Raw genomic sequence first — 15013 nt, 5'->3', positions numbered from 1 at the left:
AAAGGTGCTCAGCTATGCAAGAACACAAAGCAGCGGACAGGCTTTCCTCAGACCTGCTGACACTGAGCTGAAACATTTTGGTCTGCTACACGCTGTGGTTCCAGACACCTCCTTGGGACTCTCAGTTCTGAAACATTACAACACATCTAGAGCATTTCTGAAAGACCAGCTAACCGCTCCAAACAGGGACCACTTCTTTTGTTTTCTATTTACGTAACATTCAGTTGGAAGGAACTTTCCTCTCCAAGTGAGGGATGTTGTTGCCAACATAAGATAAACAGTAAGCACGAGCTGATATCATACTTTCCGTAAAAGCCGGGGTGTTTGTAGGAAACAGGGATTCTCTCTCTCTCATCAATATTCAGCTCGTCCTCTGCAGCTCTCAGCTTCTCTTCGAACTTGTCAATGTTTGCCACTCGCATTGTGTACAGCAGGGTAACGTTCTGGAGACATGCAGTGAGGAAGAAGACAGCGTAAGTGTGGTATAAAGACAACAGTGAGCAGAAGGGGTGCACAGCATGGTCAAGTCAGACAAAATTAGCATTGTTATGTCCTTCGTTGGCCACACCAATGAAATAATGAGCAGATAACAAACAGAGGGACTCCAAGTGAAGTCAGGGACAAGGCCAGTCTTGGCAGCCCCTTAGGAAAGCATAGAAGGTGAGGACTAAGTCTCAGCTCTGTAGGAACAAGGGGATGTCATGCCTTTGTGGGCAAGCTGGAGGATGGAGTTAGCATGATAAGCCCAATTACAGTGCTATCTTTGGGCCTAGTCAGAATTCTATAACACATCTGGAAAACTACATCATTGGGAAGGAGGCATTTTGGATGTTGTTTCTATCTCCTGCTCAGAAATTAATTTCATCCAGCAGCTTGCAAATGGATTGTAAAAATGACTGAAGTAAGCGAGGGGTACCAAGGAACAATATTTGAATCTCTCAAGTTAGTTTGTATTGATTCTTGGTGGTCACCCTTCAAAGTTACACAAGATGTGAATAAGCTTTGCTCTTTTTCACCATTTTAGCAGATTTAAGAAGGAAGTCTGATGAGATCTGACAGAGCAGCTGAAACTAAAATCCAAACAGGAGAAAAAACTCAAAATAGACCTAGAAATAAGAATTTAACTATATTTTTTAGACTCCTTTCGACATGCCAGGCAGAGCTGGTGAGAAAGAACTGGTGAATTCCTCCAGCTTTTTAAACATCCATAACATTTCCTTCGGGTCACTGTTAATTACTCTTACAGTTTAAATTCCAGGTTGATAGGAGTAACAGAACCCCCTGCACTTCACACAAAAGAAAGAGGAAAAGTGAGGGAAGAGCAAATTTACCAGCTAGAGTTTTATGATCATGTATTAATTCAATTCTTTTTCTCTAAGATCACCTCAGATCTCTGAGACAATCTATGATCATCTATTCCAATGGCAGGAGGGCACTCACAACTTGGCCATGCGGAGTCCCTCCTGGGTGCAGATAGATTTCCACAATATCACTCTCTGGAACCACTTCGATTCTCTGGACCTCCCCCTTTGACAGCATCTCATTTATGAAGTAATTCCAGGAGATGTTGGTCCCTTCTCTGTTCTCACTGACGGTGAATCGAAACAGCAGCACTATTAAGGTGATGATGAGGAGTGCCCGCAAGCGTTCAAGGTGCATCTGATTTTCCCTTTTCCTGCGTTTCTCTTCCTCTTCAGGGAAAAAAAAAATACAATCAGAGAAGAAAAATGTCATCATGTCAGTGCAGAGCTTTCTGGCCAGCAGAGGGACAGTTCCATGGCAAAGATGAACGCAGCAGTACCCCTGGAAGCACCAAACCCAGGGGCAGCACCTGACTTGCACCACACAGGCCATTTTTCAGCTCGGCTCACGAAGGCAATCAGAGGTTGTGTGACTTGCTCAAGGTTACGCAGTGAGCCAGGTTTTAGGATTACATTACACTTGCAGCCCTTTCTGCCCTCCCAGCTGCCAGGCCACAGGACCTCGGCTGTACGCATGGGCAGCAGCAGGGCAGAGGCCTGGCTATGAAAGCACACTCAGATGTAAACCTAGCAGCCACCTGGAAAGAGGCAATTTTTGCAACCCACTGGCCAGCAATAACCTGGGTGCACCACACTGCTGCTTTCCAACCCAGTCTGTTTTACCACAGCTATGTGCAGCTGTGCCCCATGCCCCAAAAGCCACGCAGTGAGGCGCTGCCTACACAGACTACAGACAATGGAGGATTGCCTCTTTTAAGTGTGGCTTTAGGAAGAGGACCCAAAGCACCAGCGAGGCAAAAAAAGCCCACTGCTTTCAGATTTCAGCACGTATGAAGAGATGCAGCAATCTTGCAGCTTCCTGTTTTTAGGCAGCCCAACCCTGCTGCAGGACACTTCGGATGGTCACAGTCCACCAAACCTGTTACAACCCCACCAGGTGTCATTCTGCCCTAAGATGAAGGACTACCTCACTTTCCTAGACTAATACAGACATAGGCCAAATAAAGCCATCAGACCTTTTTTGCTGCAAGTTATGACTATAGCTCAGTTTTGAGTACCACACTTCTGCTCTGCCCGGTCCTGTTAGATATAACCATATCTACTAAAAAATTATTAGGGCAGAGTACAACCAGCCTTAATGGCACTGCTAAATGATGTAGCACAGCACTGCAAGGTATAACTGCTTCCAGCTGCACTGCTGATCTGCTGGCACCCCACATCACAAGACCAACACCAGTTCTACTACCTAAGGAAATATCTGCATTTGCAATAAATCTAAAACAGCACAGGAGAAGCGATATGCAATTTATCCATGAATCGAAACGCACTGCAAATCAATCCCATTACCTTAACAGAACAGCACATTCCCTCCCTTGCTACATGACTTTGCTCTTACACAGGCCTTGCAACTCTCCACACTGAGGGTCTGTATCAGAGTGGGATTTAAACATGAGATGTGTTCCTGCACCTCTCCTGCACTGCTGACACTGAAGACATGAGAGCAGGGGATGGTCTACGCTGAGGGTTTGCCCCCAGAGCCTTTTTCAGCCCCCAACACTTCGGTAGTGCACATGAAAAGGCAGAATTCCTGCTCAGAGCCAGCAGCCAGACAGCGTTTCCCATGTTAAGGTGACAACCAATCTCTGTACAGATATGTGCAAGTTCTCAATGGATATAAATTTACTCCTCATTCTTGATACGCAATTTAAAACCAGCAGCAACACGGCATACATAAATACCGTTCTGCTCCCAGAAATAAATTAATTCTGTGCCACTGGACTGCAGGCACATCTGCCCGCTGCAGCCCGGGTGAGATTTATTTGCCAGCTCCTAACAAACGCAGTGACACCAGCATTTATTACTAAGCACCAATCAGAGCCTACGCACGCCGCAACAAAACCAAGGGACAAACACATGACCCAGGCAGACGCTAAAAAAAGGTACTGTGTCCTTCAGATGCACAGCATCATTTTTCAGCTGCTCCCCAGCCCTGCTCCACGTCCAACAGGGAAGGTTCGTTCCTAAATAGAAACAATGCTGCTTTTCAGATAAGGTCGTCATTCCAAAACACAGCGACAAGCTCAGACGCTGCGTCCAGCCCATCCGCCTCCTTCTCTGATGCCTTCTCCTCACCTGTGCGTTATCTGCTAGATCCAGCTTTATTAGAACACTGCAATTAATCAAAAAAGCCCTGCAGGCTGACATCCAGTACAGTTTGGTTAAAGAAAATTAAAACACAGTATGGTAGAGGCCTCAGTCTGGGCATTGTCCTCAACTACTGAGCAAGTTGTAAATAAAAAAGCTTTATAGAGAAGAGAAACGACTCTAGAGAAATAAGTACAGACATGAAGAAAGTCTGGCTATTGCTGTGCAAACTCCATGGAGATCTCAGCACCAAGTGTGGCTAAAGCACTTCTCTGTACTGAATTTCAGATGGGATGCAAATAAACACGTTCTAAAGCACAGACAGACAGCTCCTGTCACCAAGGAGACCACTGCTGGCCATTGGGCACCTCACACCAACAACTTACCCAGCAGCTCAGATGTTTAACCCACAGCTGAGTTGTTTCAGAAATGTCTAGAAAGCTACAAGACGATGCAAAGCTTTCTTCTACCCTGCATTTAATTAAGAAGAAAATTAATCTATCTGTATGTTTATGCAAAATGTGACTGTCTTTACAGAACAACATTCACACATTGCACCATAAGCTACCCCACATCACCCAGCAAATGAGAACCAGGAACTGGATGTGACACTCACAAGCAACAGCTGTGGGAACACTTCCAGCTCTTCAGTCCCTGAGAGCCTCCACGAAGCAATGATTTGCCATTAACCCCAGATCTGAACTCTCTGATTAAAATCTTGCAAGGGCTGCACTGACAGTTTGAAGAGTTCTTTTTAATAATTACTGCAGAGACGAGCATTCCCCTGGAGACACGGGGTAGCATTCCACCTCCCAAAGTCAAGCTATCCATTAATCACAGGAGAAAAGAGGCCACAGAACACAGCATGTTACTGTTTACTAATCTTAACAGGCGCAGTACTTCAGGGCGCTGTGCACACCACCACCCTGTGTGGTCTCACTAATGACAAGCACCCCAGCTCTGCACTCAGGCCTCTCTAACGAGGACTCTGCCATACCTGCACTTGTGTCCCAATGCACCTCAGTTACACGGACCCACTGACAAAGCCACAGCTCTGGGCTTCGAGAGTCCGTGAGCAATGGCACGAATCAGGCTGAAGGCATCAGCTTCTCATTGCTTTCACTTCACGTCAGTTCATTCAAGAGGATTCTCCCACTGTGTTTAAGCACAACAAAAGAGAAGCCAAGCTATTCCATTGCCTGATGATACCCAGGTAAAACTCCACACCACAACGTGTGGAAGTGTGATGTGCCTTCCCACTTGCAGCAGACATCTGGTGCTCTGTCTGCACAAGACCTACCCTAGCTCAGGAGTCCAGAACAAAGCAGCACACAGACATCCAACAAGTCTCGCACACCTGCAGCCCCTGCAAGCATCACTAAAGCCACAAAAAGAAAACGCTCAGGGCTTTAATGCTTCTGCAAACACTGTCAACAAGATGCAAGTACGAGGCCTTCATGTGCACAACTTCTGACACCTTTCTTAAAAAAATAAATGAACAAAGGTAAACTCCAGGCCAGCAGACAAAGCGGGCCCTCAGTGTGGGACTTCCAGCTAAAAACTGCACCACGGAGTCTGAAAACAGGCAACGCAGATCCTAGAAGCCTTGTATGCACTTTGGTTCTTGGGAGGCTAGAGGGAAAGCATATGCATTCACAAATGAGCAGAGAATTTTCCTTACAGAATTGGAAAAGAAGAGTCAAATTACACTTTTAAAATGGAATGCAGCTGTTGTCAATCTACAAATAGAAAAAGGTTGCCAACAATGCCAATGCTTGAAGGGACACCCACAAACCAGCTCCTATTTAAAAAGGATTTGGGGAGAACTTACTGGTATGAGACAACTGGTGGGAGACACAAGGATCAAAACACTGGCCTGGAAGTCCCGCAAGGCTTTTGCCCAGAACCCAAGTGTTATTTCACACCCCTGCTCCTTTTTAGTGCCATTTCTTTCCCCTCTCTCCTTCCCCCAACAAGCTTAAGGTGCACAGAGGGCACACTCCCTGACTTCTCCATGTAACCTGGCATGCCACACAGCTCCATAGGTTTCAGGACATGTTTAGTGAGATACCATTAATTTTCAGAATATCCTTTATGCTGGCATGCCTGGGGATTAGACAGTGCAAGATAGGCATAAACAGCCCAAAGCAAACAACAGCCCAGTATCTAGGAACACCTGTTCTATAAGAAGAAAACATCTGAGCAAGTGCCCCCAGTAACACAGCTCAGAACTCTTTAAGCAATCTATTGTTAAATTCCAGCTCTGTAAACCACTAGAAGCAGACACATCCACAAAGAAGGTACACAAAACAAGAAACAGGCTCCAGCTTCAATTCACGTTAACATTCAGCTCCTCATTCAGTCAGTGCTCCACACCAAAACCTCCAGACTGAAACTCTGCAAATCCCATTCCCTCCCGTAAAGTGGCAACATTAAAGCAAAAAATCCAAATCAGTGAAATTATTTGCACAGAATGCAAAGTGGCACCTTTCACAAATCAGTTTCACAAGCTGTGTTAGTATTCCAGCAGCTAAAACGACGTACCCCTTCAAGCCTGCTCTTAGCCACAGGCTGATGAGCTCCAGGAACAACCCTCCAGTACCCAGAGATAAGCATTACCATTACCTTCCCATGCTGTCCGCTCCTATCCCTCACACGCACACAAAAGATTCATGTCACTCAACATGCTTTTGGCACATACATACCCTCCTCTTCCTTTGGAGATTTCTTTTTGAATCCTCCATTCTTATGGTTACTCCTTTGACAGCCTGAAGTAGTAAAATAGTAAGTGCTACCTGCAGGCAAGCAGAGTTACACAGTCACTATCAAAGACCTCAGGTGACAGAGAGAGGTGGACCAAGGACAGCAGAAACACATGAGCTCCAAATGCACAGAAATCCAAGTTCCACACCCACCCAAGAGCACAGCTTCATTTGTATGCCAAGAAAATGAGACAGCCTCGTAAGAGGGAGCAATGGGAGGGACAGACTCCTCCAGTTTCCTTATATAACATACACTTTTCAACAATCCAATTGAAGATATGAGTTTATTCAGACATGATTTTAGTATGGCAAAGAAAATCACTTGAAGAAATGCATTCAGTACTGAAACATTTAAACATTCCCCAAGGCATAACTGAAGTTAACTGGTATGGTCAGTTAAAAGCAGCCTCATGCTGGAGCTGGAAACGCATGCTAAAGGAAACCGTGTGCTGGAGTTAAAGCCAGGTTTCTCAGAACATGCTGCTGGGATTCTCTAATAAAAGCCAAGAAAGCGTGGCAACAAATGATAAAACTCAGAGTAGCTGCTACAGAACAACAAAGTGAAGGCTTTTTTTGCCAAGAAAACACACAAAAAAAATGAGAGAAGCAAGGCAACTGATTTAAAGATGATAGCTTCAACTTCTCATGGCGAATGATATTTTCCTCTTAGGCTTTGCTAATGAGACACAGGAAGATTCTCCAGTTTGAAGTCTGCTGTTCTTAAATGACTAATGGTTCCAGTGCTTACTTCATCACACCAAGTTCCTCTCTGCAACCAAACAATAACCCAGAACACCCCTGCAGATAGCACACTGATCCCAAAGCCAAGAACAGAACAGCTTGATTTCAGCTTGAAGAACGACAAGGAAAGAAAAGTCAACATGCTTCCTAAATAAGACCTTTGTTCTCCTCCACCTGTACAGTCGCTCTTCAGGACTCACCTAAGAGATTCCAAAGCCTGGCTGGATCTCGAAGGACGTGCTGTTTCACTAGGGCTCCGCCGAGACCTTGACACGTGGGGGAAGCTGTTTGTGACAGAAAGCCCTGAAGATGAAAAAAAAAAAGACAACTATTGGAAAAGTACCAGGACTGCTTACCATCCCATATCCCGTGAGACAAAGACTTCTGAACACGAAAATATTGTGGGTAAGTCACAGGACCGGCAGCTGGGAGCCCTGAATGTTATTCCTGGTTGTGCTGTGAACTTGCCATGTGACTGTGAAGATGTTGTTTACAACCCAGTTTAAAGAAAGCACCGGTATAAATAGAAACCAACACTTGAAAATTGTGATCTTCTTCCTTGCTGCACCCCTGCTCCAAACTCTATAGAGATAGGTGGGAAATCGACTCTTCAGATACAAACACATCCTCCCACCGCTGAAAATCTTAAGCATTACTACATTGTAGCCCTGTTCACAACAGTAACACAACTGTTTTCCCCACGGGAATTCAGCAGCAAGCCTACAGCTTAAATCCACGTCTAAGGGCAATTTCACAGCATCTGAAAGTTGACACAAACTAATACCCTGAGTAAACACAAGCTTTCCCCTTTCTCAGCTCTAGGACTCCCTGCCCCACTGTGCCTCTATGGCAGAGGCAAGCTGCTGTGCAGCAAGCCAGACAGGAGCAGCAACTAGGCTGAAATCCCTCACCCTCTTTTCTTCACTTGCTAGGCAGCAACACAACTGCTTGTGCTGGCTTGTTGGCATCAGTGTTTTTTGGGATGGAACAGTGTGGACTGATTTAAATTGACCACAGAACAGAGGCGGTTGGAAAGCCTGGCATGATGCACATAGCAATCCCACAACTGTTCTTTCTCCACGGCCTACTTGGGCTGCCTGTACTTGATCCCTGCACTGAAGCACAAAGAGCATTAGGTCCTGCAGGAGGCCGAGCTCACAGAATCACAGAATGGCTCGGGTCAGAAGGGACCTTACAGGTCACCTTGTTCCAACCTCCTGCCGCGGGCTGCTGGGTTGCCCAGGCAGTGTGTTAATCTCAAACAGCGCTCAAATCAGGGCATCAGGCTCCACAGCTGAACTGCTTCACACAAGATATACCAATCTGCCTTTTCTGGACAGTTTTCCCATCTGCTGACCCAGAAATTCTAGGACCTGAGATTGAAACCTGTCAAATTAAGATGCATTTGCTTTGAATGTCATTCACTGACATGGATATCCTCAGGATCACTCGATTTCCCATACTCTTTTCTGAGGATTTAGAAACAAGAGCCGCCTCTCCCAGCTAGTAATTAGCATTACAACAGTTCCAAACACTGTGCGGATGGGAGAAACCCTCCCAAACACTGAGAGCAGCCAGCAGCTACACAGCACTGCGGGAGAGGCACTCAGTGACACACACGGCAGTGCAGCCAGGCGCTGGAACCGGCTGTGCGGGGATGCGGTGGACGCCCCATCCCTGGCGACTCCCAAGGCCAGGCTCTGAGCACCCGGTGGAGCTGCGGTGTCCCTGTTCATTGCAGGGGAGTTGGATGGCTGGCCTTTAAAGGTTCCTTCCAGCTCAAGGACTCTATGGCTGCCTGACTTGCTCTGAGGCAGCCAAAGCCAATTCTGTTCCCGTACCCACTGCCCTCCGTGCTGTAAAGCGAACGCATGAAGAAAACAGAGCCGTTCGGGACTCGGAACGGGAACAGTCCTTCTCTACCGGACTCGAGATGCGGGTCAGCCAAGCGCCGTGCCGCAGTGCGGGGCTGCAGGCGGTCAGGGGCCGCGCGGGGCCGGGAGGGGCCCTGAAGGCCGCGCAGCTCCAGCCCCGCTCCGCACCTCCCGTTACGCGGCACAACCGACGCACAGACCCAGCACGAGCAAAGGCCAAGGGCCTCTAACCACCACCAGCTCGCTTACGACAGCCCGAGCGCTGCCATAACGCGGCGGCAGACGCCGCTACGGAATGATAACTCGTACAGACGACAGCACTGTATAACAGGCGTTGCGCGACGCTGAAATAACGCCTTCGCACCGCCGCGAACCGCCGCCTCCGAGCGCCGCGCAGGCCCCGGGCCGCCCAGCCCCGCGCCGTTACCTGCGGGCCCCGGGGCCGAGGCCGGGCCCACGCCGCGGGGTTAGGCCGCCAGCCGCAGCGGCCCCGCAGCAGCAGGAACCGAAGCAGCGCCATGCCCCGCCGGCCGCGCTGGGAGGCGGCGGCAGCCAGAGAGCGCCGAGGGACCGCCGAGGGGAGCGCCGCGCCGGGAGCCGCAGGCCTCAGCGGGGACGGAAGCGGGCGGTGAAGGGCGGGCGGCCATCTTGGGGCCGGGCGGGCCGCAGCCGCGCTGCCATGCCGCAAGATGGCGGACGCGGGGGCGGGGCTGCGCGGGGCGGCCCGCCCGGTTACCGCGGCGACGGGGAGCACCGCGCTCAGGGCCGGGCCCGCCCCGGGCACGCAGCCGTGGGCAGGGCGGGCCGCTGCACCCGGCTGACGGGAGGGAGAGCCGGGCCGCACCGGCGGCCGTCGCTGAGGAAGATCCCCCGCTGACAGCTCGAGGCGCCACACGAGGTAGGGGCCCTCAGTGCGCCTCAGCGCCCTCCTGCACCGCCACACGAACAGCCCTCTTGCCCCACTCGGATGTCCGTTCCCGTTGCCAAAGCTGCAGCTCAGGTCTCCACAGCCTTCTGCCCACCGATTTCCTCTGAGGGGCCATTTTATTCCCTGCAGGGAGATGCGTTCTTGCTTCTCCCCTGCTTCTCTCACCAGGATGGTCCCTGCAGGCCCTCCCTCTCCCCTGTGGCGGCTCTGGGACAGCTCTACATACCGACTGCTGTTGGTTCTCCCAGCTCACCCATCCTGCTGTATATCCGGCATTCCTGAATGGGAGATCGCAGGGCTACATAAAACAATGATAAATAATTATCCGTGTGAAGGATCTCCTCCTTCCCAGCAGGTCTGAATTAGCATCCTCTTTCTAGAAGAGTCTCTTAGGACGTTAATTGTCATCTGCCCCCTGGGATGTGTCTAAGCAAACCTTCCACCAGCAAGGTCTATTAGCATGTTAATGTCCCCCCTCACTCCTGGAAGTCTCTCTGTATCACTGGCTTAATCGTCAAACAGCTTAATTTACAGACACAAAATTACACTGGTTGCAATTAATCTATAGGGGCTGGTCCATGCAGCCACCTGGCACGGCCGGGCAGGCTGAGCTGGTGCACAGCCACGTTGCAGCCCACCTTTGGCTCCGGGCTCTCCTCCTGACACATTTGCTGCCCGCAGAGGGGCTCGCCCACACACCATGCAAAACCCCTGGCTGGCTCCTTTGAGGCTGCAAGGAGCCCACAGCACAAAGCCAAGGGTGAGGTGGGTGCTGCAGAGCTGTGATGGCCCTGAGGTGTCCCTCAGGCTGGGGAATGACAGCAGAAGCTCCAGCAGCGCATGAGCTGTGCCAGCCTCTGCTGCCGTTCTTCGCCGTGTGCCTGACAGAGAGACGGGTGCCAGGTCTCCACCTGCCACGCGGAGGGACACTCGCTGGGAGGTCATTTACACTTCAGCTATGTTTGAAGGAGGAAATAGCTTGTTCAAAAATGCTGACTGCTGGGGAAGGCTCCTTCTAGCACAGGCTGTGCACACAGAGCAGAGAGGAGTGAGATTTCCAGTAGGGAAACATGGCATGCAGCTACCACAGCAAAGTGTGCCAGGAACAAGGGGCTGTGGGTCCCAGCACTGTGCGCCTCACTGCCTCAGCCTCACTCAAGACATGTCACAAGGCACTCCTACTGATTCTGTGATTAGACCTGTTGCTAATTAAGCCTATCTGTTTTTACGAGTTGCATCATTTAAATAAAATTACAGCCCGATTAGAAGTGAAGCTGTGCAGTTTGCTTAGACAGGACAGTCCTGCCTCCTGCCGTGCTGACCCAACAGGGAGCCAAACGGGTTTTGCTACGCCTGCCTTATGCTTTTGCTGCAGCCTCAGTGCAGGCAAACTTGCACCCATTTGATGAAGCAAGGTACTGAGAGCTGAATGGGTCCAAGCTCCAGCACAGATGGGTCTGATCTAGCTGAGCCTGGGTGGGTTCACTGACTGCAGCAAACAGCATTTCAGGTCTGTGGGGCTCTTTCTGGGACCCTCTCAGCCAGAAGATGCTGGCCTCGATGTGACAGATCTGCAAGGACTGGTTATTTTCAGACGCACCACATAGCTGGAGTTGACGCAATTCCTATTCCTCTTTCACACTGTGCCTCGAAGGCAAGCAGATGATGAGCCACCAGGAAGGGGGTGCTGGGGTCCTTGCCTTGCTCGTGCCAACACAAAGCCATGCCAGGAAGGAGAGGCGAGAAGTTTTGCTCTGCGTGCAGCCAGCAATCGCCATGGCTGCACTGCGACTCCTGCGTGGGCGGCTCAGGCTGTGCTGTGTATGGGAAGGCAAGTGCTGTCCTCTCTGCGTGTGAGAGATGACCTTGGGAAAGGTGGCTTCAGTCACTGTCCTTGGGCTGGCAATATGCTCCTCTGGGAGTAAGCCAATATTCTGAGAAGACAGATATAACCTGATCCAGGCTTGGCCTCGCTGGGATGTGCTCCAGCCATGACATCACTCAGTAATGCTACGTGTGTTTACTACTGGGGAAAGGTGCGGGATTGGAGTCTGAAATCCCCGCTTTATCTCCTGAGCAGGTTAGGAAGGAAAAGCAGCATTAGCAGTCCCATCCGTGCATTTTTCAGGCCAAGCGAAATCAGTTTCCTACTCGGCCTTTCAGCTCTGCTATGCTGGAAATGTCACATCTCCTGTTTTCATGCTCCCCGTGAGACAATCTTGCCACCCCTGCTCTAGCCACAAACCTCAGGAAGCTCCCACTGGACCCCATCCACCCACCAGCATAGTTCAGACTCATCTCAACACAGCGTTTTGCAAACTGAGTGAATGGATACCTGGAATCAGGTGTCTCACTGCACCACCGCAGCCCTGACATCAATAATGAATCAAAGGATTAAATGTAGAGCTGAAGCAGCCAGAAGGTAAATTCAGACTTTTAAAAAGATGTAGAATTGCTCTGTTACTCACGTCCCTGTCACTCTGCCAGGTATTCTTAGGAGTCTGCTTGGTGGATGACAGGGGTGGCTGCTCCCCTTCAACACAGCAAGGCCAGGTACCCAGGGAAGCCTTAGGCTCAGTAAGGAAGGACGTGCTTAAAAGACCACGTTTGCCCCTTGAGCACAGTGAAACTCCTGACCAAGGAAAGATCTCTTCAGCAGATAGCCTTTTTATTTGAGCTAGTCCCAAACCATTACACCTATTCCTCCAGGAACAGCCTGGGATCGCTGCAAGTTTTAGTGTTTCCTGGTGCTGCTGCCAGACGTTGCTACTGCTTCCCTGCCTGCTCCTCTCATCGTGCATGGGAGGGCACAGCACTGAAACCGCTCCTTCCCATGGGCAATGAGGGCACGCCAGCCCCACAGCCGGGCAGCCACAGGCTTTGGGCACGACTGGGACACACTGCTGAGCTACAAGCTTTTATATCTGAGCTACTTCTGAATAGCAGACAGTTTAACTTTAAGACAGGTAGGTGACAGATGGCTGTAGGCAGGGGATCAGAGGGAATCAGTGGTACAGCAGTAGTGACTGAACCGTGTGTCAGGACAGCTGCCAGTTATGGCTTATGAATCGCTAGGAAAGGCAAGAGGGAGCGGTGCTCTGACAGAGGGATATGGGTACCTCTCAGCTTGGCTTGCCGGGGTAGAGCAGGAGGAGAGGAGTAGCTTGTTTGTAACTCGGAGACCACGAGCGAGCAGATTGCTCCTTGGGAATGCGCTCCCTGGAGAGCTGCTGAAGCACGCGGAGCTCGGAAGCCCAGGCATCCATCTGCGTGCGGGAGGTGGCTGAAGTCATCTCCAAACCCCGCAGACGGGAGGAAGTCGGTAAGCTCCAAACGAGCAACTGGCACTCTGCAATGCTCAGACCTGGGAGCAAACTAGAAACCTAAAGCCTGTCATTAGGAATCATAAAAACAGTAATTAGAGCAGGACTGTCACAAGTTCACACCCAGAACATCAATACAAGGCATTTACCCAGCAGTGGGGGACCACTACCCTTGGAAAGCATCCTCTGCTAGGCATGCTCCACCTTGCCATTCATATAGGCATGAGGTCTTGCAGGGAGCCACGTGAAGAGACTTCTTAGCCGCGAGAGCACCCTGAAGCCTGGAGGGGTCCAAAAATGCTGTTCCCTGCACAGGTGAAGGGCATAGCATGCATGGGAGCTGAATCAGCTCCTGGTTAGCTGGCAGTGCCCTGTCCCAGACCCCTGTGGGTTCCTGAGGCTTCTCAGGGCTGGAACAGCTGGGTACAGTAGACTGGACTGAGGAGTGAAAGCTCCAGAAGGAGGCTCAGTTTGGTTCAAGTGAGCTGTTGTATGAGTTTAGCCTTATGGTTTGACTGCATCTTGCAGAGCTGTGAGCAACCACCTCATTACAAAGCACACATAAGCTGGCTTCTCATTTCTTAATGACACCACGGGCAGAAAGGCCTTGCTTGAAGTAGGGGGTGTCCTTTAACAAAAGGAACATACAGATGGCTTGAAAGTAGTTTTATCTAAGACAAGTGAGATGGTGTGCAGTTAGGGAGCTTTGTGCTGCAGCACCAGGAGTATCAGCAGTACTCCTTGCTGGCTTCCCACACGGCCGCCTTTCTGAGTAGCTTGCCTTGTTTGCCAAGACCATCCCTCTTCAAAATGTTAATAGGTGACATTAGCTGGAACATGAGCCACGCTTAAAGTAAAGGTTCTAATCAAAGTCCTTCTGAAGCTTTATTCTCTCGGCTTCTTTGATGTTGGCATTTGACTGGTCACACAGCGTTTAGCCCTGATGTTTGACTGGAGCAGTCATAATTCACACTGTACAACCTACTAAATACACATACCCATCTTGACCTGCTGATGGGAGCTGAATCAACAGGGAATTGCACCCGCAGTAACACCAAACAGGTGTTTTTGCCCTTATGGTTGAGATAATGGTTCCTTCCATTACAAGGCAGTTGCTGTAGAGCTGAAGTAGTTAGATGAGTATGGCTCCCCAGAAGTTGCAAAAGCAGTTGAGTGGCTGACACAGATGCTGGGCAGGGTTAGACAAGGCAAGAGTAACAGTGAGGACCAAAGGATCACTGTGCTCCTTCCCAAAGTTACTGTCCTTTTAGCTCGCCGTCACAGACAGAAATAGGCCTGAAAGCACATTCCCCAAGTGCCCTAATTTCTCTGCCCTCATGCAGTGTTCCCTTTCCTCCTCAGCACCAGAATATTTGTTTCATTTTAGGATTTGAAAGCTCACAACCCTCAGTGAAGGATAAAAGCGCTCATCAACTTCCTCTTAAGTACCGTAATTAAGTTGCAGAGAGCAAAAGCCAGTCCAGGGTTAACAAAAGCAGGCAGGTTAGAGAGCCTTATCCCAGAAGTCTCACCTAGAAAAGCAGGAGAGCAACCGCCAGATGAAATGACTCCTCCCCATAGTCCTGCTGTTAGCTTTCTTTCACAAGGAACTTTTAACGTCCCTCCCTGAAGTAGGTTGATAGTCCACGCTGCTGTGTTCAAATAAAAAAGGTCAGGATGACACAGAAAGCCTTTAACTTCCTCCCCAGCGCTGGATCTTTGACCTGGATGACATTCGAGGCTGTCAAGGAAGCAGTTA

The 15013-nt window shown here is 49.9% G+C and overlaps 1 protein-coding gene across 2 annotated transcripts in view; it reads right to left on the bottom strand.

Moving 5' to 3' along the window:
- SPG7 (SPG7, paraplegin matrix AAA peptidase subunit) overlaps window positions 1–9709 on the bottom strand; it is a 30574-nt gene extending 20865 nt beyond the window's left edge. Inside the window, exons 1-5 of one of the 2 annotated variants that reach the window (NM_001012527.3) lie at window positions 9431–9709; window positions 7330–7432; window positions 6332–6421; window positions 1441–1691; window positions 304–443 (exon numbers count right to left, since the gene is read on the bottom strand). In NM_001012527.3, coding sequence (NP_001012545.2) covers window positions 304–443; window positions 1441–1691; window positions 6332–6421; window positions 7330–7432; window positions 9431–9523 — 677 coding nt within the window. In that variant the 5' untranslated portion in view covers window positions 9524–9709. Of the gene's footprint in view, window positions 1–303; window positions 444–1440; window positions 1692–4012; window positions 4098–6331; window positions 6422–7329; window positions 7433–9430 lie in introns of those variants that run through there. The other variant, XM_046899493.1, reaches the window with a different exon arrangement.
- Window positions 9710–15013: the final 5304 nt, after the last annotated feature.

Source organism: Gallus gallus, chromosome 11, assembly GCF_016699485.2.
Source record: "Gallus gallus isolate bGalGal1 chromosome 11, bGalGal1.mat.broiler.GRCg7b, whole genome shotgun sequence".
Classification (NCBI taxonomy): Eukaryota; Metazoa; Chordata; class Aves; order Galliformes; family Phasianidae; genus Gallus; species Gallus gallus.
Note: the sequence above shows the minus strand (reverse complement) of the source record. Positions and strands in the feature narration are given on the sequence as shown.